This window comes from Leucoraja erinacea, chromosome 3 (assembly GCF_028641065.1).
Source record: "Leucoraja erinacea ecotype New England chromosome 3, Leri_hhj_1, whole genome shotgun sequence".
Lineage (NCBI taxonomy): Eukaryota > Metazoa > Chordata > Chondrichthyes > Rajiformes > Rajidae > Leucoraja > Leucoraja erinaceus.
In genome coordinates this window covers 11,713,455-11,738,450 of record NC_073379.1, presented here as the reverse complement: position 1 = coordinate 11,738,450, position 24,996 = coordinate 11,713,455, and the positions used below count along the sequence as shown (strand labels likewise).

The 24,996-nt window shown below is 48.1% G+C and overlaps 1 protein-coding gene across 6 annotated transcripts in view; it reads right to left on the bottom strand.

Moving 5' to 3' along the window:
* Positions 1–16,252: 16,252 nt before the first annotated feature.
* The window catches only part of c3h5orf34 (chromosome 3 C5orf34 homolog), a 40,529-nt gene continuing 31,785 nt past the window's right edge, over positions 16,253–24,996 (bottom strand). For 5 of the 6 annotated variants that reach the window (XM_055632075.1, XM_055632079.1, XM_055632080.1 and 2 more), the window contains 5 exons: positions 23,820–23,941; positions 20,156–20,263; positions 18,422–18,462; positions 17,714–17,977; positions 16,253–16,793 (listed from right to left, as the gene is read on the bottom strand). In XM_055632075.1, coding sequence (XP_055488050.1) covers positions 17,718–17,977; positions 18,422–18,462; positions 20,156–20,263; positions 23,820–23,941 — 531 coding nt within the window. In that variant the 3' untranslated portion in view covers positions 16,253–16,793; positions 17,714–17,717. The remainder of the gene's footprint in view (positions 16,794–17,713; positions 17,978–18,421; positions 18,463–20,155; positions 20,264–23,819; positions 23,942–24,996) is intronic. The other variant, XM_055632078.1, reaches the window with a different exon arrangement.

Here is a 24,996-nt window from a genome sequence, read left to right as displayed (position 1 = left end):
GGAGCCTCGGCGGCAGCATGAGCCACGACGTAGGAGGTGGTGGGGCCTCAGTGGCACTGGGAGCCTGGGTGGCGTTGGGGCCTCGTGATCAGTGGTCGATGAGCGTGAAGGGGGAGAGGAAGACAATGGGGACCCGGTGTAGGGGAACCGCTGTGAGGGACGGGGAAGAACAAAGGCGAACCTGGTGTGGGGGACTCTTGTTTAGAATCCTCTGCCCAGGGGATAAGTCTGTGTTTGTATGTTTGTTTGTCTGTTCATTCGCCAGTATAAAATGGCGGCGCTGTAATGGTGGCGGTCCCTGCAGTTCGTCTGTCCTTTTTAAAAAATATTTGTCCCGTTTGCTGTGGTTTTTAATATTATTTTTAATATTGTTTTTAACTGTGTATATGTGGGCGGCGGGAAGGAAACTTTTAATCTCTTCCCTGCACGGGAGACCCGACCTTTTCCCGTTGTCTTTGGGGCCTAGCACTGTGGAGAGACCTCCAGCCGGAACAACCAGAAGGCTCCAGTTGCGGAGCCTGCGGACTTGCCATCGTGGAGCTGGCCGGCCTCGGAGCGTGGGGAGCTGTGGTGCGACCAGACTTCAGGGCTTCGGAGGTTCCAGCCACAGGCCCGGTGGACGGTGACATCAGGAGCTCGTGGGTCAGGTCCCAGGTGGGAGACCGGTCTTCGGAGCTCCCACAGCGACAGCTTCTCCCGCTGGAGTTGCGGGGCTGAAAACGGCCCGGAGCGGGACCTGACATCGCCCAGCGCGGCTTTAACGGCCGCGGGACTTGCCATTGCCCGCAGGGGGGTCCAACGTTAAGACCCGGAGCATGGCATTACATCACCGGCACAGCCTAAACGGCCGTGGGACTTATCATCACCCGCCGGGGGCTTTAACATCGGGAGAGGATGGAGAGCAGGGGAGAGACAAGACTTTGCCTTCCATCACAGTAAGGAGGAGATTCACTGTGATGGATGTCTGTGTGAATTGAGTTGGTTTGTGTGGCTTGTATAATTGTTTCTTTTTGTTGTATGGCTGCAGAAACCAAAGTTCCTACCGGAAAAATAAAGCTCATTGTATTGTATTGTATCGTTCCGGTGTGAAGGCACTGTGAACAAGGACAACCAGACAACACTCGCTTGTCTTTTTCTTTTTGTTTTCACTTTTAAGTTACTTTTAATTTCATTTTAATTTCATGTTTTCGTGCACCTTGTGTGTTGTGGATGTCGGCAGACCAATATCTCTCCGGGGATGAATAACGGTCTATTGTATCGTATCGTAATAAACACTGAAGAGGCAACAAAAAAGCATTTCACATTGTGACGATAAAATAAACTAAACTATATAATCCTCTCTGTTACTGGTTCCAATGAAAGACGAGCGGTGGCCAAGATACACTCATCAGCATGCAGACTGAGCAGTGAATAAAATCTTCCTCTGTGTCTAATTAATTCCAATGAGACGCCCTTGCTGAGAGTGCAATCCAGGCCGCTGTGCTGAACCTCATCTACAAAGAGCCAAACCCTTGACAGTTCAGCACTCACATAGCATTGACTGGGAATCTTAGACTGGATATGCTGTTGATGTTTAGTTTAGATTAGAATAGAATAGAATGCCTTTTATTGTCATGCAAACAGACAAGGTTTGAACGAAATTTCATTCCTACAGTCATGACATTACAAAAATAAAACAAGACCCACACTTAACACAATTTACACAAACATCTATTACAGTGAATCTCCAACATCTCCTCACTGCAATGGAAGGCAAGTCTTATCTCTTCCCTTTGTTCTTCTCCCGCAGTCCAGCAGTCCAACTGCAGCGTCGAGGTGACTGGGGCTCACGATGTTTAAGCCCCCGGCGGGCGATGGTAAGTCCCGCGGCCGTTTAAGCCGCGCCGGCCAATGTTCGGCCCCGCTCCGAGTCATTTAAATTCCGTGATTCCGGCGGGAGAAGTTTCCGGTACGGCAGCTCCGAAAAGCGGTCTCCTACCAGGGACCTGCGAGCTCCCGATGTTCCTGTCCACTGGGCCTGCAGCCGGATCCTCCGAAGTCGGGTTGCACCACAGCTCTCCCCGCTTCGAAGTCGGCCAGCTCCGCGATGGCGAGTCTCCGCAGGCTCCGCAACTGGAGCCCTCAGGCTGGTTCCGGTTGGAGGCCGTCGCCGGCTCCAAAATGTTAGGCCCAACGACGCTGAAAACCCGACAGGGAAAAAGTCGTGTCCCCATACTGGGAAGAGATTAACGGTCCCCCCCCACCCCCTACATATACACAGCAAAAATTTAATAAAAATTAGAACCAAAAACATACATCTAACGGGACAAAAATTTAAATAAGACAGACGGACTGCGGTCGAGCCGCTGCCGTTAGGCACCGCCACTTCGCAAGTTAGTTTATTGTCATGTGTACCAAGGTACATGGAGTCATGGACGTTGACAGATGACCTGGAGTAAGTGATGTTGACTATTGACCCGGGGTCAGAGACATTGATAAAAAAAAAGAGGTACAGTAAAAAGCTTTTTCATTGCGTGCTATCCAGTCAGCGGAAAGGTTATACATAATTACAATCGAGCCGTCCACAGTGTACAGATACAGGATAAAGGGAATAGTGTTTAGTGCAAGATAAAACCAGTAAAGTCCAGCTAAGATAGTTCGAGGGCCTTCAATGGGGTAGATGGGAGGTCAGGACCGCTCTATAGTTGTTGGTTGGACGGTTCAGTTGTCTGATAACAGCTGTGAAGAAACTGTCCCTTAATCTGTAGGTGTGCGTTTTCACACTTCTGTACCTCTTGCCTGATGGGAGAGGAGAGAAGAGGGAGTTACTAGGGTGGGACTGGTCCTTGATGATGATGCTAGACAGGGAGACTAGTCTGAAGAAAGGTCCGGACCCAAAACGTCACCTATCCATGTTCTCCAGAGATGCTGCCTGACCCGCTGAGTTACTCCAGCACTCTGTGAAATGTCACCTATCCATGTCCGGACCTAAAACGTCACCTATCCATGTTCTCCAGAGATGCTGCCTGACCCGCTGAGTTACTCCGGCACTCTGTTTCCTTTTGTAAACCGGCATCTGCAGCTTCCTGTTTCTACGTATTAATATTTCTGATGCATAATGTGTTGTTATTTAGGGCTTTAAATAGGAGAGGAATTTTATTTTCTCCAGTTAATTTGTCTGTGTACTGTGCTAACTGTGCAGAGTTTTGTATGTTCTCCCTGTGACCGCCGAGGTTTCTCCTGGGCACTCCATCTTCCTCCCACTACATGCAGGTTTGAGGTTTAAAACTGTGACCCTACAGAGTGTGGGGATGAGGGGTAGAATCTGGGGAGTGCTGATACAATATGAAAGAGAATACAAGGAAATAAGTGGGGAGAATGGACTGCGTAGACATAATGGGCCAAAGGGCCTCCTTCCGTACCGTAAGTAACAATGAGCTGAAGTGGTTGAGGCAGGTACGATAACAATTAAAAGAGACTCGGACAGGTATATGGATGGGAAAGGTTTAGAGAGATGTGGGCCAAATGCAGTTAAATGGGACAAGCTTGGTTGGGGGGGCATTTTGGTCGACCTGGACGAGTTGGGCCGAAGGGTCTGTTTCCATTCTGTGTCTCTAAACATATTCAGCAAGTCTGACAGCATCTGTGAAAGGAAACGGACAGATGATATTTTGGGTGGAGTAATGGAGAAATGGGAACCCTCTGTGTCAGCTTTCTTTCCTCTTGTCCATCAGTCAGAAGAAGGGTAGAGTTGCCGCCTAACAGTGGCAGAGACCCGGGCTTGATTCTGACTACTGTTGCTGTCAGTACCGAGTTTGTACCTTCTCCCTGTGACTGCGTGGGTTTCTTCCGGATGCTCTTACATACTCTTACATTCCAAGTACGTGCAGGTTTGTAGGTTGGTTGGCTTTTGTGAATTGTGTGTAGGATAGAACTAGTGTACAGGGTAATAGCTACTTGGCATGGACTCAGTGGGTCGGAGGGTTATCTCTGTCGCTCCAAACTGAACTAAAGATACCCGATGGAGAAATCGTCTCTGCACTCTATCCTACAGCAGGGTGACCAAAACTCAACACAATACTCCAAATGTTATCTTACCAACGTCTTGTACAACTCGCTTGTTTTAAACTCCATCTGCCACTTCTCTGCCCACGGTAGGTGGATTTTAATTGCCTTACTGCTAAGGAGCACAGACAGCCGGTTTGTGCCACATTCTAAGACATAGTAGACTCTCGACTTTAAAAATGGTTGCTAAACAAGGCGGTGCCTGCATGTATAAATATCCAATAATAATTTCACTGTGCAGTCGCCTGTGACAAATAAAGCGCCATTGTGTAAGAAGGAACTGCAGATGCTGGTTTAAATCGTGGATAGACACAAAAAGCTGTCTCAGTGCCTCTGGAGAGAAGGAATGGGTGACGTTTCGGGTCGAGACCCTTCTTCAGACCACCGAACCATTGGTTTCACAACACAATCATGGTCGCCCTAGTGCAGTGCTATTGTTTAATTTATTATTGTCATTTGTACCGAGGTACAGTGAAAAGATTTTGTTTGCGTGCTATCTAGTCGGCAAAAAGACTTAATCAAAATGATTACATTTAAGCCATCCACGGTGTAGATGTAGGATAAAGGGAATAACATTTAGTGCAACATAACGTCCAGTAAAGTCTGATTAAAGATAGTCCGAGGGTCTCCAATGAGGAAGATGGGAGGTCAGGACCGCTCTCTAGTTGGTTATAGGATGGTTCAGTTGCCTGATAAAAGCTGGGAAGAAACTGTCCCTGAATCTGGAGGTGTGTGTTTTGACACTTCTGTACCTCTCGCCTGATGGGAGAGGGGAGAAGAGGAGAATCTCCGCCCGGCGCGGCCTGGGGACTGCGGGAGCCACGGACCCCGGTATGAAGCAGCTGATTTGGAGTTCCAAGCCGCTGAGGTTGGCCTCCCCTTCCGATGTCGGAGTTCCAACATCACGGCGAGTGGGCCTGAGCGGCGGGCGGGCTGCCCATAGCGGCGACTGCGGTGGGCTCCAGAGGCCCCGACCACTGGTGAACATCAGGTGAAGATGACTGACTTTGGCGCCTTCCCTCACAGTGGGAAACTTTTGATTCTGCTGTGTGGGGATGTTTTATGTTGAACTCTATCGTGTGTTGTGTTCTTTAGTTTTATTGTATCGCTGTATGGTGATTACATTTCACTGTGCCAACTGGTACATGTGACAAATAAATGTATCTATATCTTGTACATTGCCCCGTGCTTTGTGAAGGTAAATCTTGAATAAACGCTGTAAAATTGTTCTGTGAAGGTAAAATGGGTGGCCAGGTGGACTGGATTAAAACATAAAATGGCTGCTGACCAAAGTTGCTGAAGATGCAGCTGCAGATTTCAGGAACTTGTGGTCAGGGAAATACACATTATCTTGCAGTTACTTCATATTCGCGACTAGGGTATTACACGTGCCCGTCTGACAAGGTTGAGGAATATACAATCCGCCGCGCCGGGAAAACTGAGGAATGTACCTGTCTGAGCTCTAGTATTGTTCCACTAAATAACATCTCCTTATATGTACGTACCTGTTATCCTGACCATTGCGTACATATCTGTTGCTTGATTGGGGAATGTGGGAGGTGATAAACCGTAGCATTAAAGTATACAAGCATTACGAATAAGGGCAGAGAGCTTGACTCTTTGTTCAAGAAGGAACTGCAGATGCTGGAAGATCGAAGGTACACAAAATTGCTGGAGAAACTCAGCGGGTGCAGCAGCATGTATGGAGCGAAGGAAATAGGCGACGTTTCGGGCCGAAACCCTTCTTCAGAGAGCTTGACTCTTTGGTTGCTTGTTAACCTGTGTAAAGACTCCTGCTGAATAAACGTACGTTTAAAGCAACCCCGGTGTCCGGTCGATTATTGTCGAAACAACCGATGTAAGAGAAAAACAGGATCCACAGTTTGAAGAAGCAGGAGCTGAGTGAGTGAGAGTCCTTGCCCGAAGACTCATCAGTTGGCGGGACCGGGAGGGAGCTGGAGAAGTCGGGCAAGAGGAGCGTGGGCTGGTGAACCAGGGTAAAAACCCCAGCACCTTCAGGGTCGGCTGCAGGAGGTGCCCCCGGGGACACAAAGATGGCCGGTCAAAGCGAGACGAGGGACGTCGGTTTGTGAGGAACTGCTCCAGTACATCAAGCGGGCCGACCGGACTTTGAATATTGGTGCCAGAAAATGTGTAATATATGCATGTGTAATATTTGCAAAAATGAATTTCACTGCACAGTTGCATATGTGACAAATAGTCAAGCAACATTGAACCACAACATTGATTCACCCCTGAATCAGAGCCAAGGCAGAAAATAAAGTGAGGCCAAATATGCAGAGCTTTTAGCCAGAGAAGGCAGGATGCAGAGCCTAAATGAGAGCCAGGGCCACACCACACATCTGCTGATGGAAACTGCCATCCGCACAGAGATTGGCTCTTCTGTAAAATTAGAAGTCACACTACCTCAAGTGCTAAAGAAGTCACTGGAAGACAACCAAGAAAGCACATTTTCTTATCCTTGTTTAATTCTGCCCTGTTTCTCCATTCTTGCCCCATAACCCTGAAGGTCCTGTCCCACTGTACGAGGTAATTCAAGAGTTCTCCCAAGATTTCCCCCGATTCGAACTCGGAGAATATCCTTGGGAGTTTGTGGATGTCTTGTAGCGGCTCATACGAGTAAAAAGTAACCATTTTGTTTCATCACAACTATTTTTTCACTCGTGGACATTTTTCAGTGTTGAAAAAACATCACCAGTTTACCGGATTTCCCGAGTACCTACCGTTACTCGTACGAGCCGCTACGGGACATCCACGAACTCCTACGGACCCTACGAACATTCTCTGAGTTTGAATCAGGGGAATACTCGGGATACTCTTGATTTACCTCGTACAGTGGGACAGGCCCTTGACTTTCCTTATTGCATTCATTCCTCCATTGTCAAGAGCGAGGCCAGACACAAACTGGAGGGACAGCACCAAATATTTTGCTTGGCTAGCTTGCAACCCAGCAGTATTGAACATTGAATTCTCTAATTTTAGCTAACTTCTATATATACTCCCCACCTCCACCTTGCTCCATTGAGAGTTGGTTAACATGTTCCACAGCAACTATGTATCCCTCTTGGGGTTACACAGCTCCGCGCCAACAATCGGCCTCTCAGGGAGCCTCCCTGCCTTGAATCAACATGCTGCAGTTGGCACATATCCCTTGATGTCCTTCCTATCCATATATCTCCCCAAATGTTTGAAAAGCCATAATTATAAAATCCTAAATGGGAGTAAATCCTATCCCGACGAATCTTCTCCGACAGCTTCTCTACCACTGAAATGAGGCTCACCGGCAATATTCACTAGATGCTTCATATTTCCCTTCTTAAATAAAGGAACAACATTAACTACTCTCCAGTCCTCCGGGAACTCGCCTGTGGCTAGAGAAGACACAAGGATCTTCAACAAGGCTCCTGTAATCTCCTCTCTTGCTGCTGTCAATAGGCTGGCATAGATTCCATCTGGCCCTGGGGATCTATCCACCTTAATGCTCTTCAAGGTCCCCCACATCTCCTCCTTCTTCTTAATCTCAAACTGCCCTTTCCATTTTACTATTCTCAACACTGATCTCCATGTCCTTCTCGAAGATGAATACAGATGCAGAGTACTTGTTTAGTATCTTGCCTCTATCCCTAGACTTTAAGTGTGAATCCCATCAATTATCCTTGAGTGGTCTTCCCTTCTCCCAGGTTACCCTAGTTTTTAATGCAGGTTTAAAGCCTCGGGATTCAAAGAAAGACTTTGTGGCACCTTTCGGCCCTTCTAGTTACATGCTTGAGTTCTTTCCTCCTTATAGTCCTCAAAGGCCATGTCTGATCTTGGCCTAAGGCGATATGGAAATTCTTATTTTCTCACTTTAAGGCCCGAGGTCTTGGCGGCACTGGATCGATGAATTAGTGGGTGGGCCTGGCTTGAGCGGGGTCTAACATTTGCACTGTGCAGATCTATACACAATGGGTGGCTCGATTGTAATCGTGTAGTCTTTCTGTTGACAGATTAGCACGCAACAAAAAGTTTTTCACTGCACCTCGATACACATGACAATAGACTAAAGTAAATTAAAGAACAATGTCTTTATGAATTTAGTGGAAAGATGCTCAATGAATAACTGAACAAATATGACTGACGTGTTTAAAGAGGTAGCTAGTTAATCACAAGAGATAATGAATGTGAGGGATATGTAGATGGTTATTAGGTAAAGTGGAGGATGGATACTATATATCCAATGTTATGCTGACATTTCCAGTAACAGAGCACGTCTTAGACAACCATAAAACATTCTCCCTCTGTTTTAAACGCCCAAACCTCCCCACGATGTATTCAAGCAGTGGTTGTTGATGACAAAACATAGGTTGCAGCAGAATTCTACATCTCACCATCACAGTAAATGATTTGGAACAAATTACTCCCATACTTTATTCACCATGAGGAGTGGGGCAGTGCAAATTATATAATAAATAAACCCCACGTCAGATCATTAGTCAGAACTGTGCACGATACAGTGAATGCAACATCAAAAACATGTGTTCTACTCCCACTAATATAACACAGCAGCTTGAAGGCAACATGTTCTCAGAGCGCCAGAGAGAGACCACAAGAATGGATTGCATTTACATCTTCTTCCAAGTCGTAAACCACTCACATGCAACATGTTATTTTGAAGGGCAGCCTCCACCCTTGTTAAGTAGCAAGGTAGGCAGCACAGCGGCGCAGCTGGAAGAGGCATTTAGAACTAATTAGCTGAATAAAGGGCGGCACAGTGGTGCAGCGGTAGTGTTGCTGCCTCACAGCCCCGGGGACCCGGGTTCGATCCTGACCCCGGTTGCTGTCTATGTAGAGTTTGCACGTTCTCCCTGTGACCGCATTTTGCCCACATCCCAAAGAAGTGCGGCTTTGTAGGCTAATTGGCCCTCTGTAAATTGCCTTTAGTGTGCAGGGAGTGGATGCAATAGAACTAGTGTGAATTGGTGATCGATGGTTAGCGTGGACTCGGTGGGCCGAAGGGCCAGTTTCCATGCTGCATCTCTAAACTAAACATTCTGAAGGAGGAAATTCCCGTTGAAATTCCTCCTGCTCCCTTGCGGGAGAAGGGGATTCCCCAATTATCTCCCAGAGATGGGATGATTTAGCATCACAAGGCAGGGTTTTGTAAGATGGAATTATTCATCACATAGATGAGAGCTGAAGGGCTCTTTCAAGCTGATACAAAATCCCACTTCCGAATGGAGCAGTGAGGAATAAATGCAGACAACTTCCAGCACTAGACTGATGATTAATTGCATTGGGGCTAAGTCGAGGGAGAGCCACGGTGTTAAAGCAGCTGTTGTGATGACTTGACACGCTGCTGCTCAGAAGCTGGAGGTGGTCTGAGCAATACATACCATCTGGTGCCCATTACCAGGGACGGTGAGGCCTCATTCACGTCAGCTTGTCGGAGCTCCCTAGGATCAGGCAGCTGTTTTTAACACGTGGTTCCTGTGGTAGGAAGCTGCTTGTTAAGTGACGCGGGTTGATGGTGAAGCAGCGGCCAGGGCGGCAGAGAGAGAGAGAGATCGCCCCCTCGCCCTTCCTGGAAATGATTGTGGAGTCCACACACAGGGGAAAGACAGGACGGCACTCCTGTAAAAATGTATTTGCCGAACAACCTGTCCTTCCAGGCCATTCTACATGCTCTGGGTGAGACTATTGGCAGGGCAGCCACAGTCTCAGTGGTCAGTTTGTATGTATACTAAAGACCGAACGGACAGTGGCTCCAGCGCTGGAAAGGGGGTTAACGGCGGGCGGGCATTTCACGGCGGTAGACCGATGGGGGGGGGTCCCGTGATGCCGGTCATTTTGTCCAACGTTCCCACTTTTATTCTAGATGAGCTCCTGCTCCCACATCTAAACAGGCTGGGGGAATTGCGGTTGGGGCTCACCGGACTGTTGTACAGGTTTAATGATCCTAGATTGTGGCATTACAAAGGTGAAACAGTTATAATGGGTGACTTCAATCTACATATAAATTGGGTGAATTAAATTGGCAAGGGTGCTGAGGAAGAGGATTTCTTGGAATGTATGCGGGATAGTTTTCTAAACCAACATGTAGAGGAACCAACAAGAGAGCACGCTATTCTAGATTGGGTATTGAGTAATGAGGAAGGGTTAGTTAGCAATCTTGTTGTGCGTGGCCCCTTGGGCAAGAGTGACCATAATATGGTTGAGTTCTTCATTAGGATGAAGAGTGACATTGTTAATTCAGAAACAAGGGTCCTGAACTTAAAGAAAGGTAACTTTGAGGGTATGAGACGTGAATTGGCCAAGATAGACTGGCAATTGATTCTTAATGGGTTGACGGTGGATAGGCAATGGAAGGCATTTAAAGACTGCATGGATGAACTACAACAATTGTTCATCCCAGTTTGGCAAAAAAATAAATCAGGGAAGGTAGTGCATCAAACAAGGGAAATCAGGGATAGTATCAAAACAAAAGATGAAGCGTACAAATTAGCCAGAAAAAGCAGCCTACCAGAGGACTGGGAGAAATTCAAAGTCCAGCAGAGGAGGACAAAGGGCTTAATTAGGAAAGAGAAAATAGATTATGAAAGAAAACTGGCAGGGAACATAAAAACCTACTGCAAAAGCTTTTATAGATATGAAGAGAAAAAGATTAAAGTTAAAACAAATGTAGGTCCCTTGCAGTCCGAAACAGGTGAATTGATCATGGGGAACAAGGACATGGCAGATCAATTGAATAACTACTTTGGTTCTGTCTTCACTAAGGAAGACATAAATAATCTGTGGGAAATAGCAGGGGACCGGGGGTCAAATGAGATGGAGGAACTGAGTGAAATCCAGGTTAGCCGGGAAGTGGTGTTAGGTAAATTGAATGGATTAGAGGCCGATAAATCCCCAGGGCCAGATAGGCTGCATCACAGAGTACTTAAGGAAGTAGCCCCAGAAATAGTGGATGCATTAGTGATAATTTTTCAAAACTCTTTAGATTCTGGAGTAGTTCCTGAGGATTGGAAGGTAGCTAATGTAACCCTGCTTTTTAAAAAGGGAGGGAGAGAGAAAACGGGGAATTACAGACCAGTTAGTCTAACGTCGGTAGTGGGGAAACTGCTAGAATAAGTTATTAAAGATGGGATAGGAGCACATTTGGAAAGTGGTGAAATCATTGGACAAAGTCAGCATGGATTTATGAAAGGTAAATCATGTCTGACGAATATTATAGAATTTTTCGAGGATGTAACAAGTAGAGTGGATAAGGGAGAACCAGTGGATGTGTTATATCTGGACTTTCAGAAGGCTTTTGACAATGTCCCACATAAGAGATTAGTATACAAACTTAAAGCACACGGTATTGGGGGTACAGTATTGATGTGGATAGAGAACTGGCTGGCAGACAGGAAGCAAAGAGTAGGAGTAAACGGGTCCTTTTCACAATGGCAGGCAATGACTAGTGGGGTACTGCAAGGCTCAGTGCTGTGACCTCAGCTATTTACGATATATATTAATGATTTGGACGAGGGAATTGAATGCAACATCTCCAAATTTGCGGATGACACGAAGCTGGGGGGCAGTGTTAGCTGTGAGGAGGATGCTAGAAGGCTGCAAGGTGACTTGGATAGGCTGGGTGAGTGGGCAAATGCATGGCAGATGCAGTATAATGTGGATAAATGTGAGGTTATCCACATTGGTGGCAAAAACAGGAAAGTAGACTATTATCTGAATGGTGGTCGATTAGGAAAGGGGAAATGCAACGAGACCTGGGTGTCATGGTACACCTGTCGTATAAAGTAGGCATGCAAGTGCAGCAGGCAGTGAAGAAAGTGAATGGTATGTTAGCATTCATAGCAAAAGGATTTGAGTATAGGAGAAGGGAGGTTCTACTGCAGTTGTACAGGGTCTTGGTGAGACCACACCTGTAGTATTGCATACAGTTTTGGTCTCCTAATCTGAGGAAAGACATTCTTGCCATAGAGGCAGTACAAAGAAGGTTCACCAGACTGATTCCTGGGATGTCAGGACTTTCATATGAAGAAAGACTGGATAGACTCGGCTTGTGCTCGCTAAAATTTAGAAGATTGAGGGGGGATCTTTTGGAAACGTACAAAATTTTTAAGGGGTTCGACAGGCTAGATGCAGGAAGATTGATCCCGATGTTGGGGAAGTCCAGAACAAGGGGTCACAAGGATAAGGGAGAAATCTTTTAGGATCGAGATGAGGAAAACATTTTTCACACAGAGTGGTGAATCTCTGGAATTCTCTGCCACAGAAGGTAGTTGAGGCCAGCATTGGCTATATTTAAGAGGGAGTTAGATGTGGCCCTTGTGGCTAAAGGGGATCAGAAGGTATGGAGAGAAGGCAGGTACGGGATACTGAGTTGGATGATCAGCCATGATCATATTGAATGGCGGTGCAGACTCGAAGGGCCGAACGGCCTACTCCTGCACCTATTTTCTATGTTTCTATATATATATACTTTTAAGCGCTGCGTGTATATACAGATGGCACAGGGGACGGACACGGAGGGGAGGTTCAATGTGGAATTGGATGGATCCACCTATAGCGTGTTCTGGAACTCGGGCCAATTGCGTTGTCATTCATGCGAAGTGGGACATTTTCGCAGGAATTGTCCCAGAACCCGGGCTGCCAATTCTACCACGGTGGCCCGGGAAAGCACTGCTGGCCCATCTGGGGCTGCCAGTTCTATCACAGTGGCCCGGAAAGGCAATGCTCCCTTACCCCCACCCCTCCTCACCCCCCCATGTCCGTACCTGTGGCGGTGGATGTCGCTAAAGTGCGTGGAGCAGACGAGGATGAGGGATGGGAGCGTCAGTGGGAGGAAAGCTAAGAAAAAGAAGAAGCACCTCCGAGCGAGACCTCTGGCAGTAGATAAACTCGTGCTCTCCTCTGAGCATAGCCTAGGGAAGCCTAAGGACCAACGGGAGGCTGGAGAGGGTGAGCAGGTAGGCAGTTGTGCGGAGGCAGAGGCTTCCGCAATGGATCTCACTGTACCACCGCACGCCAGTGGCTGGAAGAGGAGGAGGCATGGGTCCTCCGATACGGACTGCAGCCCTGAAATCCAGGGGCAATCTGTAGGGGGACCTTCACTCCCTTTCGAGGTGGTGTACCCGGGACACGCTTCCTCTGAGCTGGAGGACAGGGACCACCTGAGGGTGGTGATGCACTACCCGTGGGAGCTGTTCCCCCAGAGAGCGAGTCCCCCTGGCTTAGAGGATGACCGGGGCAGCCTGAAGGGGAAGACTTTGGTGGGGGTGGGTCGCCAGCCTGTGCTCCCTGTTGAGGCACCCCAGAGGGGTGAGCTCCCCCACTGGCTGAGGGAGTAGGGGAGACACCAAGAGCATCGGACCCTGAGTGCCACAGTGAGGTGATTCCCCTGGTGGTGGAGGTTGGGGACTCTTTTGGTGACGGTGCTGGGGTGGGTACCAAAGGTGCGGAGAAGTTCTTGAAGGACTCCAGAGGGAGTAGGAATAAGGCGGAGTTGGCTGTCGACCGCTGGGCGGACCTGGCGGGACCCATGCAGTCCATTTATGCCATCCTTCAGAAGAAAGGAAAGGAGGCGGGTCTCACGTAAAATGAGCGGCGCCAGCTCCAAGTGCTTTTTTAAAGGCCTAAAGAGAGGCCTGAAGGTTAGGGGTGGCTCCACTCCTTCACGGGGTGCTGGTAAAAGATCTTCACAATGAAGCTCACCATAGCCAGCCTGAATATCAATGGGGGCAGTGGGTCTCTCCGTAGGTTTCACCACCTCTCGGAGCTCAGGGACGTGAGGTACGCAGTGAGCTTCTTGCAGGAAACACACACTGTGGCTAGTGATGAACACACCTGGCTCCTGGAGTTGGAAAGGGGGTATCTACATGAGCCATCTTAACTCCAATTCGAATGGAGTGGATTTCATGTTGGGCCCCATCTTTCCAGCCGGAGATCCTCAAGGTGCAGGAAATTGTACCAGGCTGGTTGCTGTATCTGGCCGTGCGCCTGGATGGTGTGCTGTTACACTTTATCAATGTGTATGCCCCCAAGACCGGCGCAATGCAGACGCGCCTAACCCGGGAGGTGACCACTTTGTTGAATACCATCAACCGTGGAGAGTGTGTTTTCCTTAGGGGAGATTTTAATTGTACCCTTGAGTGGAGAGATCCCTCTGGCATTCAGCGTGACTCAGTATCAGTGAAGGCATTAAGGGAGCTGGTGGACGCGTGGCGGAATTTCCATCCTGACTCTAGTGCCTTCTCGTACAGGTTTGAGGGTGGTGGTTCCCGTATTGACCACTTGTACATTTCCAAGGCCTATGTCTCCTGTGCTTCGGCGGCCTCCATGCGGCCGGTGCCGTGCTCGGACCACTGCCTGGTGCGCTGGGCTTTATCCCAGCGCAAACACGGGCAAGGTCCGCGTACTGGCATTTTAATAACCGGCTGCTGGAGGATCGCCGATTCAGGAAGTTCTGGGTAAATTGGAGAGAGGGGCAGGGGCATTTCCTTTCCCTAAGGCAGTGGTGGGACGTGGGGAAGGTCTATGTCCATCTGTTTTGCCAGGACTATGCGAGTGGATCGACCAAGGGGCAAGGCTCCAAGGTTGGACGGCTTGAGAGAGAGTTGCTCGACTCGGAGTCTCGCCTGGGTCGGACTGGCGGGGACTCATGTGAGCGGCGGGAGTACAAGAAGAAGGGAGCACTGAGGGACTTGCAGCTTTGGAGGTCCCGGGGCGCGTATGTGAGGTCGCGAGTCCAGATGTTGCACGATCTGGAGAAGTGGCGAGGAGTCCGCAGGCAGCTCATTGAGTTGCTTGTGGATGGTGGCTCGTCTGTCACAGATCCAGAGAGCATTGGTGCCTCGGTTCAGTCTTTCTACAGGACTCTGTTCTCCGCAGGTACATCTAGTGGGGTTGCACAGGGGGTCCTGTGAGAGGGCTTACCCGTAGTGTGCAAAGAGGTGGCTAAGCACCTCGATGATCCCTTAACTGGAGGAGCTGACTGCTACCCTGCACCAACTCAGAGGAGGCAAGTCTCCAGGACTGGGTGGGCTGACGGTGGAGTTTCTTAGAGCATTCTGGGATGTCCTAGGGGGTGACTATATGAAGGTCCTGGGGGGAGAGCCTGGCGACCGGGGAGATGCCCTTCTCGGGGCACAGGGCAGTCGTTGCTACTCCACCTTTTGAAGAACTGCCGCCCGGTCTCTCTCCTCAGCACAGAATACAAAGTCTTTGCACGGGCATTGGTGAATCGCCTGGGTCCCGTGCTGTCCCAAGTGATCCACCCGGACCAGTCCTACAGTCCCGGGCCAGTCCATCCAGGACAATATTCATCTGGTCCGGGACCTGATCCATCTGTCCAAGGGGGCTGGACAGTCAGTCACCTTTCTCTCCCTTGACCAAGAGACGGCGTTTGACAGGGTGGATCACGATTACCTTCTTGAAACTCTGCAGGCGTTCGGATTTGGACCGCACTTCGTGGCCCGAGTCCGGCTTTTGTATGCTGCTGTGGAATGCCTTGTTAAGGTCAACGGCTTTTTGTTGGTCCCCCATTCACTTAGGGAGGGCGGTACATCAGGGATGTCCCAGGCCAGCTGTATTCCATCTACGTAGCCATCACTGTGCCTTCGCCGTGGGCAGTTGGCAGGCCTGGCTTGACTGGGGCCGGGGGTGGAGGTGGATCTTTCGACCTATGCCGATGATGCCCTTCTGATGTTCACCGACCCTGTTGACCTGCGGAGGATGCGTGTGTGCCAGCAGGTTTTCTCAGCTGCATCCTCCGCCCGGATCAACTGGGGGAAGTGTTCTGGTCTCTTGGTGGGTCAATGGGTGTGCACTCCCTGCCAGAGGAGATGACATCTTATGCGTGGAGCACCACGCACCTCCTCTACCTGGGGGTCTACCTGAGTCCCATTGAGGGGGCTTGGCCGGCGAAGTGGCAGGAGCTAGAGGTGAAAGTTGTTGCCCAGCTAGGGCGTTGGTCAGGCCTCCTTGGCGTTCTCTCTTCCCGGGAGAGAGCATTGGTCATAATCCAGCTGGTGGCCTCTATGTTGTGGTACCAGCTGGCCACTCTGGTCCCGCCCTCTTTATGTCACCTTGATCCAGAGGAGGTTGGTGACCTTCTTCTGGGGAGAGAGGAATCATTGGGTCTCTGCTAGGATTCTGAGTCTGGAGAAGGGCGGTCAGGCGCTGGTTTGAGTCAGTACCCAGATCATGTTAATACTCTGAATGTTTATTTTATTTTTTGAATAAAAGTATTTGTAGAATAAAAATTTGTTTTTAAACGGGACTGTAGCTCTGGGTTGTGCTACCTGCAGTTACCTGAGTCACCAATGCAAGGAACAACAGACGCTGGCTTACCAAGGAAAGACAAAGTGCCGGGTTAGGCAACATCTCTGGAAAACATAGATCTGAGTTATCTGCCCATTGTTCCTCACCTCTCCTCCTACCACCTCACGCCTCCTCCTCTTTATACTGGCTACCTTCCCCCTCCACTCTCACTCCTCACCCAACACGTCAATGATTCCTTCCCACCTCCTCCTGACCCACTGATAGTTTCTTGACCCGCTGAGTTCCTCCAGCAGATTATTGGTTCGTCCATTCTCCAGCATCTCTCGCGTCTCCACCACCTTGGACCCATGTTCTCTGTGGTGATTTTGCATCTTTTAAATACCGCAGGAGCCTTGCAAAGTGCACGGGGGCAGATCTGAGCAAGTCCATTGCACTGAAGTTTAAGACAGGTCTTGAATACAGTGACGTTCCTGGCAATCAAAGAAGTTTAGAGTTTTTAAGAGTTTAGAGATACAGCGCAGAAACAGGCCCTTCGGCCCACCGGGTCCGTGCCGACCAGCGATCCCCACACATGAACGCTATCCTACACCCACTAGGGACAATTTTTTACATTTACATCGGCAATTAACCTACAAACCTGTATGTCTTTGGAGTGTGGGAGGAAACTGAAGATATTGGAGAAAACCCACGCATGTCACGGGGAGAATGAACAAACACCGTACAGACAGCACCCGTAGTCGGGATCGAACCCGGGTCTTTGGCGCTGCATTCTCATAAGGCAGCAACTCTACCGCTGCGCCACCGTGACTGCCCTACGGTAGATGGAGACACAAGGAACTGCAGATGCTTATAGCTGGGAGATACAGCGCGGAAACAGTGCCTTTCGCCCACCGATCACACTAGTTCTGTTATCCCACTTCGCAGGCACACCCTACCCACAAGGGGCAATTTACAGAAGAATACCCTTTACACACCCGCAGTGTGGGAGGAAACTGCAGCACATGGAGGAAACTCATGCGGTCACAGGGAAAACATATAGACTTCACACAGACAGCTCCCGAGGTCATCATCAAACCTGTCTCTGGCACTGTGAGACACCTCTCTGTGTTACCTTTTGTAAGTTTTGCTGGTATACTGAAAGAAAGACTCAAAGTGTTGAGGTAACTCAGCGGGTCAGGCGGCATCTCTGGAGAACGTGGATAGGCGACGTTTTGGTTCTGAAAAAGGGCCCCGGCGGGATACTGTAAGTCACCTATCCATGTTCTCCAGAGATGCTGCCTGGTCCGCCTTGTTACTCCAGCATGATGTGTCTTTTTTCTCCCCCCCATGTTAGATCATGGACCTGGCCTTCGTCATATCCATCACGGGGACTGTTTGCTGCACCACTGACCTGTTCATCCACTGCACTCCTGTGTTTCCCTCAGCGTGCCCGACCCTTCGCCTCCCTCATTTAATTTTCCCGTCCCCGCTTTTTGGTTTGCCTCGAGCAGCAGCTCGATATCTTGGATGGCCCTGCCAGTCCTTTGCAGTGCCAACTCCACGCTCCAGCCGTCATCTCCTGGGGGTGGGAGGGAGGTCTCCGTGGGCGGCTGAAGGGCAGGAACGGTGGGCGATGGGGGCTCAGGCTTTAGATACTTGGAGTTCTCCAGCAGAACTGCAGGCACGTGCGTTAAGGAAAACCCAGAGACCACAGACAAGACCAGAAGAAGTAATTGAGGCAGGTGACTGAGTAAATGAGACCCTCCACCCACCTCTCTTTCCCAGTTTTGTGTCTCCCCCCCCTCCTCCTACTCCATCAGTCTGAAGAAGAGTTCCGACCCGAAATGTTGCCCGACCCACTGACGAAATGTGGAGGAAGGAACTGCAGATGCTGGTTTACACTGAAGATAGACACAAAATGTTGGAGTAACTCAGCGGGACAGGCAGCAACTCTTTTGAGAAGGAATGGATGATGTGGTGAGTCGAGGCCTGCTGAGTTCCTCCAGCACTGTGTGTTTTGCTCAGGAGAGAAAGATCCCTCTGCGAGTCAAATAAATGTACAGCCTCAAAGCCGGACTTCTCCGACAGGCTATTTGGAACGAATATATAAAAAGGATACAGTTAAACCTCTGGATCTTCTGAAGTTCTGAGATAACAGACCTGGAAAATACAGAAGCTCGTGAGATACAAGGAAAGTCTTTGACTGCGTGGCATGTAGATTAACATGGGGAGATCGATTTATCCCACTCGATTACGAGTCAGGGTTCACTGAAATAAAACTGAACTCGCTGGAAACATTCAGCAGGTCAGGCAACTTCTGCAGACAGGGAAACAGAGGTAATGTTTCAGGTCCATGATCTTTCACCAGAATATTAAGATGCCTGCTGTTTCTCTTGTCACCAGGTGCTGTCTGACCTGCTGAGTGATTCCACTAATGCCTGCCTTCATTTTAAATTCCCAGAATCTACATTTTTCTTGTCAGCATTCAGCGGAGATGTGGAAACACTTTTTCACACAGAGAGTGTGAGTCTGTGGAATTCTCTGCCTCAGAGGGCGGTGGAGGCCGGTTCTCTAGATACTTTCAAGAGAGAGCTTGATAGGGCGCTTAAAGAGAGCACAGGGGATATAGGGAGAAGGCAGGAACAGGGTGCTGATTGGGGATGATCAGCCATGATCACATTGCTCGAAGGGCCGAATGGCCTACTCCTGCACCTATTGTCTAACGCTCTCCTTATTCGGCCCTGCTGAGTGCCCCCCACCCCCAAGAACTGTCTCCCTCGGATGGTCACGTCGCACAGACACATCTGCACTTTAGTCTGTTTTGACAATTTTACTGTTGAAATGTTCTTTGTACAAACCATGTTCTCGGGGTATCTAAACCAAAATTTTAGTAGTTACTTAAGTTATGATGTCGGATGGAAGCTGCATACCCAAATCTTGTTGCACTTATGTGCAATGACAATAAAATATATTATTATTATTATTATTATCTGAACAGGGAAACCCATTAGCATTTCAGGAGGCAGAGGTGGGGAAATTAAAAGGACATCCAACTTGAACCAATGTGATGAGTCGCACTTCTTAGGTTCAGTTGTTAGGTTAGGTTTTATTCTAGCCGTGTATTGAGGTATAGTGAAAAGCTTTGTGTTGCAAACAGATCAGATAATACCATACATAGATACAACCTAGACAAACTCAAGTACAGTAGGTAGAGCAAAGGGGAAGAGTGCAGAATATAGTTCTCAGCATTGTAGCGCATCAGTTCCAGAGACGGGGTGGAAGATTGCAACCTTTACGTGATCCGCCCTGTTTCGACTAATGCAATCAACTCGACGTGCACAAACGGAAGATCAAATAGAACAAGTTGTCCAACAACTTTAGGCTGTGCACGCCACATGAAAGAAGAAGAAGAAGTTCCAGAGACAAAGTCCAATATCCACAATGGGGTTGAGGTGAATCGGACAATACCCTAGCTTATGGAAGAACCATTCAGAAGCCTGACAGAGGGGAAGAAGCGTTCCCGAGTGGTGGTGCACGCTTTCAAGCTTCTGTACCTTCTGCCGGACGGGAGCAGGGAGAAGAACGAATGACCGGGACTGGAACAATGTTGGCTGCTTTCCCGAGGCATCGTGAGTGTAGATGGAGTCGATGGTGGGGAGTCTGGCCTGTGTGATGGACTGGGTAACATCCACAACTCTGCGATTTCTTTCAGTTTTGGGCAGAGCTTTTCATAGGTCAGAGCATTGATGCTGTTCCGTTCTATAACTCGGGAGAAGGTGCTTATCGAATAAAGCATTGTGACATTTTTTTAGGTGTGTTACAGTCACCCGAATAGTCACAGCAAATTCCTCACCAGTTCTCCTCCTGTCCACTGGCCTGTTGACTGGGCAGGTCCTTGGATTTTCTCTCCTGTGTTTTTTCACACACGCGTCGGCACCAGTCCGTTGCTGCAGTAACGTATCTACACCAGGCAGGGAGAAAACAATTATCCACAAGCACAATACCACCGATTCACCCACTTACAACCTGGTCCAAACAGTTTTCCTCCTCCTTGCCTTTTTGGTGTTAACTCCATGGGACCCAGCTGCAGTTCCAGAGAGATGGGAGACCTCTGGAGAGGGCCCGAGTCAGTTGAGCCACCCAGGTTTGTTACAAGCAACCATTCCCAATATGTCAGCCTTAGATATTCACAGATATTTGGATACAGTGGGAACCAAGAGGTAAGGTATAATGTCACAGAATCAAAGGGGTGATATGGTGGCCCAATGGTAGAGTTGCTGCCAGCACCAGACACCCAGGTTCGATCACGATTATGGGAGCTGTCATAACGGACTTTGTACATTCTGCAAGTGCCCACGTGGGTTTTCTCCGGATGCTCCGCTTTCCTCCCACGCACCAAAGATGTACAGGTCTGCAGGTTAATTGGCTTCAGTAAAATTGTAAATTGTCCGTAGTGTATAGGACAGTGCTAGTGTACAGGGATCGCTGGTCAGCGTGGACTCAGCAGGCCGAAGGGCCTGTTTTCACTCTGTATCGCTAAACTAAACTAAACAAAGAGCATGGAAAGAGGCCCAACTCATCCTTGCCGACCAAGATGCACCTCCAAGCTGGCCCTTCATTGCCCTCATTTGATCCATATGTCGCGCAACCTCTCCTGTCCATGTTGCCCACTCCTTTAATTACTTTTAATTTGAATTAAATTAAATAATTATTCATTTCTAACTGCACTGGAATTTTTATTCTTGTATTTTATACATCTTATTCTATTTTAGCTTGTTTTTATTTTCTATTCTTTGTAATGACTGTTTTTAATTGCTTTTTAATGCTTTGTGTAAAGCAATTTGAATTGCCTTGTTGCTGAAATGTGCTATCTTTGGCTTGAAGGTCCGAATGGCCTCCTCCTGCACCTAATTTCTATGTTTCTATATAAATAAACTTGCTTGCTTGAGAGGATGGGGATGAGCCACCTTAAACTGCTGCACACCTTTCTGGTGAAAGCTCTCCGTAAAGGCTGTAGACCTCGAGTTCCGGGATTTAGTTCCCAAAAGAATGAAAGAGTATTATTTGTCCAAGTTTGGTCTGTGTGCGACTTGAAGATGCTGGAGATCCCATGTACAGGGCTGCCCGTGTCATTTTAGGCTGCAGAGATTAGGAAGGGGTTGCATTGTTGAAGAGACATCGGCAGATTGCTGCTGCACCTAGTTGCTGCTCCCCGTTGCAGCCCCAGTGCACCCGAGGGGGAAAGGGAATCGTGCACAGTGGTGCCAATAAGACCTCAGCCTCAATCTTCAGACCCGCACATCACCCATTTAAAGCAGAGATGAGGCTAAACGCTCCCTCGGAAGAAAGCAGAATCTTTGAATGTTACAGAATATTAGATTGTTGAAACGCAGGTTGGGGAGGGAGGGGGTGAAAGGACTTCAAGGGAGAATGCAAGAGGTTTCAAGCAGATCATCCATGCATGTCAGAGCAAGCTCGAGGTGTCAGAAGTAACTCAGTGGGTCAGGCAGCATCTCCGGAGAACATGGAGAGGTGATGTTTTGGGTCAGGACTGTATCTTTGTTTAGTTTAGAGATACAGTGGAAACAGGCCCTTCGGCCCACCGAGTCCACGCTGACCAGCGATCCCTGTACACTAGCACTATCCTGTGGCGAGGTGGAGATAGGACAAAGCTTGGCACTTAATAGTTGAACACAGGCGAGGGGGGAGTTGATATAAAAAAAACAAATATATATTTATTAGAAGTACAATACAGTGGTACCATTTTACAGGATCCCAACATTATATTAACATATTACATTCTCTGTACAACTTCCTTTTTTTTAATTTTTATAAAGAAAAAAGTAAGAAGAGAAAAAAGAAAAATAGGTCGTAAAGAGTGAAGGATAGACTAGTGTGTGAGAGTAAAAGGCAGAAAAAGAAAATGGTGAAGAAATGAAATGCGTGAGGAGGGAGAGCAGGAAGGAATTTGTTCAATCGCCACAAGGAGATGATTATTTATGTTCTAGATCGTCTTTCACCCATACCTGAAACTTTTAATTTTCGCGATACTATACAGTAGCACCACATGCCTCCAAGAAATCAATAAATAAGATGTGAGTTGATAAGCAGATGGATAGACAAAGTGTGTTGGAAAGAACTGCAGATGCTGGTTTACACCAAAGATAGACACAAAATGCTGGAGTAACTCAGCAGATCAGGCAGCATCTCTGGAGAGAAGGAATGACTGACGTTTCGGATCGAGACACTTGAGTCATAGAGAGTGATACAGCGTGGAAACAGGCCCTTCGGCCTTTAACTAGCCCACACCGGCCAACATGTCCCAGCTAAACTGGTCCCACCTGCCTGCATTTGGTCCATATTCCTCCAAACCTGTCCTATCCATGTACCTGTCTAATTGCATTTTAAATGTTGGGATAGTCCCTGCCTCAACTACCTCCTCTGACAGCTTGCTCCATACACCCACCATCCTTTGTTTAAAAAAGTTACCCCTCAGATTCTTATAACATCTTTTCCCCCTCACCTTAATCTTATGTCTTCTGGTCCTCGATTCACGTACCCTGGGCAAGAGACTCTATGCGTCTACTCAATCTATTCCTCTCATGATCTTATACACCTAATAAGATCACCCCTCATCCTCCTGCGCTCCAAGGAATAGAGTCCCAGCCAACTCAACCTCTGCCTATAGCTCAGACCCTCTAGTCCTGGCAACATCCTCGTAAATTTTCTCTTTGTACCCTTTCCAGTTTGACAATATCTTTCCCATAACACGGTGCCCAGAACTGAACACAATATTCTAAATGTGGCCTCACCGACGTCTTATACAACTGCAACATGACCTCCCAATTTCTATACTCAATAATCTGGTTGGTGAAGGCCAATGTGCAAAAAGCCTTTTTGACCACCGGATCGACCTGCAACTCAACCTTCTTCAGACACAGTCTGGTGAGAGAGTAATGAGATATGGAAGGGCACAAATGGAATGGACAAAGGCCAGTGATGAAAAGACAGTCGGCGTGAGACAAAGTGATTGAAGAGTTGCGAACTAAGAAGCTAGAGGAAGTCATGTAGTTGGAAGGGTTGGGGGAAGGGAGTAATAGGGGTGAGTCCAGCTGTCATTCTGGGGGAAGAAGGAAGGGGAAGTGGTTTGTAGTTACGTAAAATTGGAGAATTCAATGTTCATACTGCTGGGTTGCAAGCTGCCCAAGTGGAATTTAAGGTGCCGTCCCTCCAGTTTGCATGTGGCCTCATTCTGGTAATGGAGAAGGCCCAGGATTGAAAGGGTAGTGTGGGAACGGGAAGGGAGTTAAAATGATTAGCAATGGAGAGATTTAGCAGGCCTTGGCAGACAAGTAATTGAGCGCATGTATTTGACAAAACCTTTCTGTACACCAGCACCCCCATAGTCCCTGTGTCTCCAAGGTTGAGGTGACCAACTCCCACTATATGTGTTTGTCCATACGGTGGGGGAAGTGGCAATGAAGGCAAACACACACAATACAGGTACCCGCTCTTACCTCTCATAGTTTCCAGCAGAATGCAGTTGAACCGATTGGGAGGATCTATCTGGAAACAATAATCGGTACCAACCAGCTTGTGTTTCGCCGAGACCCGTGGGTGAGGTCATGGGATTGCCCTGCTGAGAGAGGAGGAGAGGGAATTAATCGGGGACTGTCCCCAGGGCATTATCAACCATTTAGTTTATTGTCAGGTGTAACGAGGTACAGTGAAAAGTTTTTGTTGCTTGCTAACTAGTCAGCAGAAAGAAAATACATGATTGTAATCAAGCCATTCAGTATACAGATACATAAGGGAATAATGTTTAGTGCAAGGTAAAGCCAGCAAAGTCCGAGCATGGGTGGTCTGAATGGTCACCCGTGAGGTAGATAGTGGTTTAGGATTGTAGGTCTCCTGCCTACATTCAATTCAAAGGTAGACAAAAGTGCTGGAGAAACTCAGCGGGTGCAGCAGCATCTATGGAGCGAAGGAAATAGGCAACGTTTCGGGTCGAAACCCTTCTTCAGTTCTTCAATTCAATGGGCTTGACCGATTAAACAGTATGCTCTGTCCAACGGATCTCATCTATGACAGTAAAGGATGGTGTTATAATTATCTTGTTTATGAAATAAGTTGAGGGAACCTCTGTGTAACTTCAGAAAGGCTTAGTTTAACTGTGCTACCACAAAACCCTCATCTCTCCCCGAGAGAAGGGGCCCGACCCAAAACGTCACCTGTCTATGTTCTCCACAGATGCTGCCTGACCCGCTGAGTTACTCCAGCACTCTGTGAAACGTCACCTATCCATGTTCTCCAGAGATGGTGCCTGACCCGTTGATTTACTACAGCACTTTGTGTTCTATGCAGCCCCTTGTGTCTACATTCTCTACCCCAGAGGGTGAAGGCGAGATCGGAGGCGGATTTATTTAAGGGGGAAATAGTTACGATTTTGAAAGATCAGGGAAATGAGGGCTATGAGGAATCGGCACAAAAGACACGGGGCCTGGACATGTCATCCATGATAATACTGAATGGTGTGGCAAGCTAGTCTTTGTAAACCAGCATCAAGTTCCTTGTTTCTACATTCTGGATAAAAGATACTCTGCATTTATCCTATCTACAGTGCCCTCCATAATGTTTGGGACAAAGACCCATCATTTAAATAAATTTTTAATAAAATAAATCACATGTGGTTAA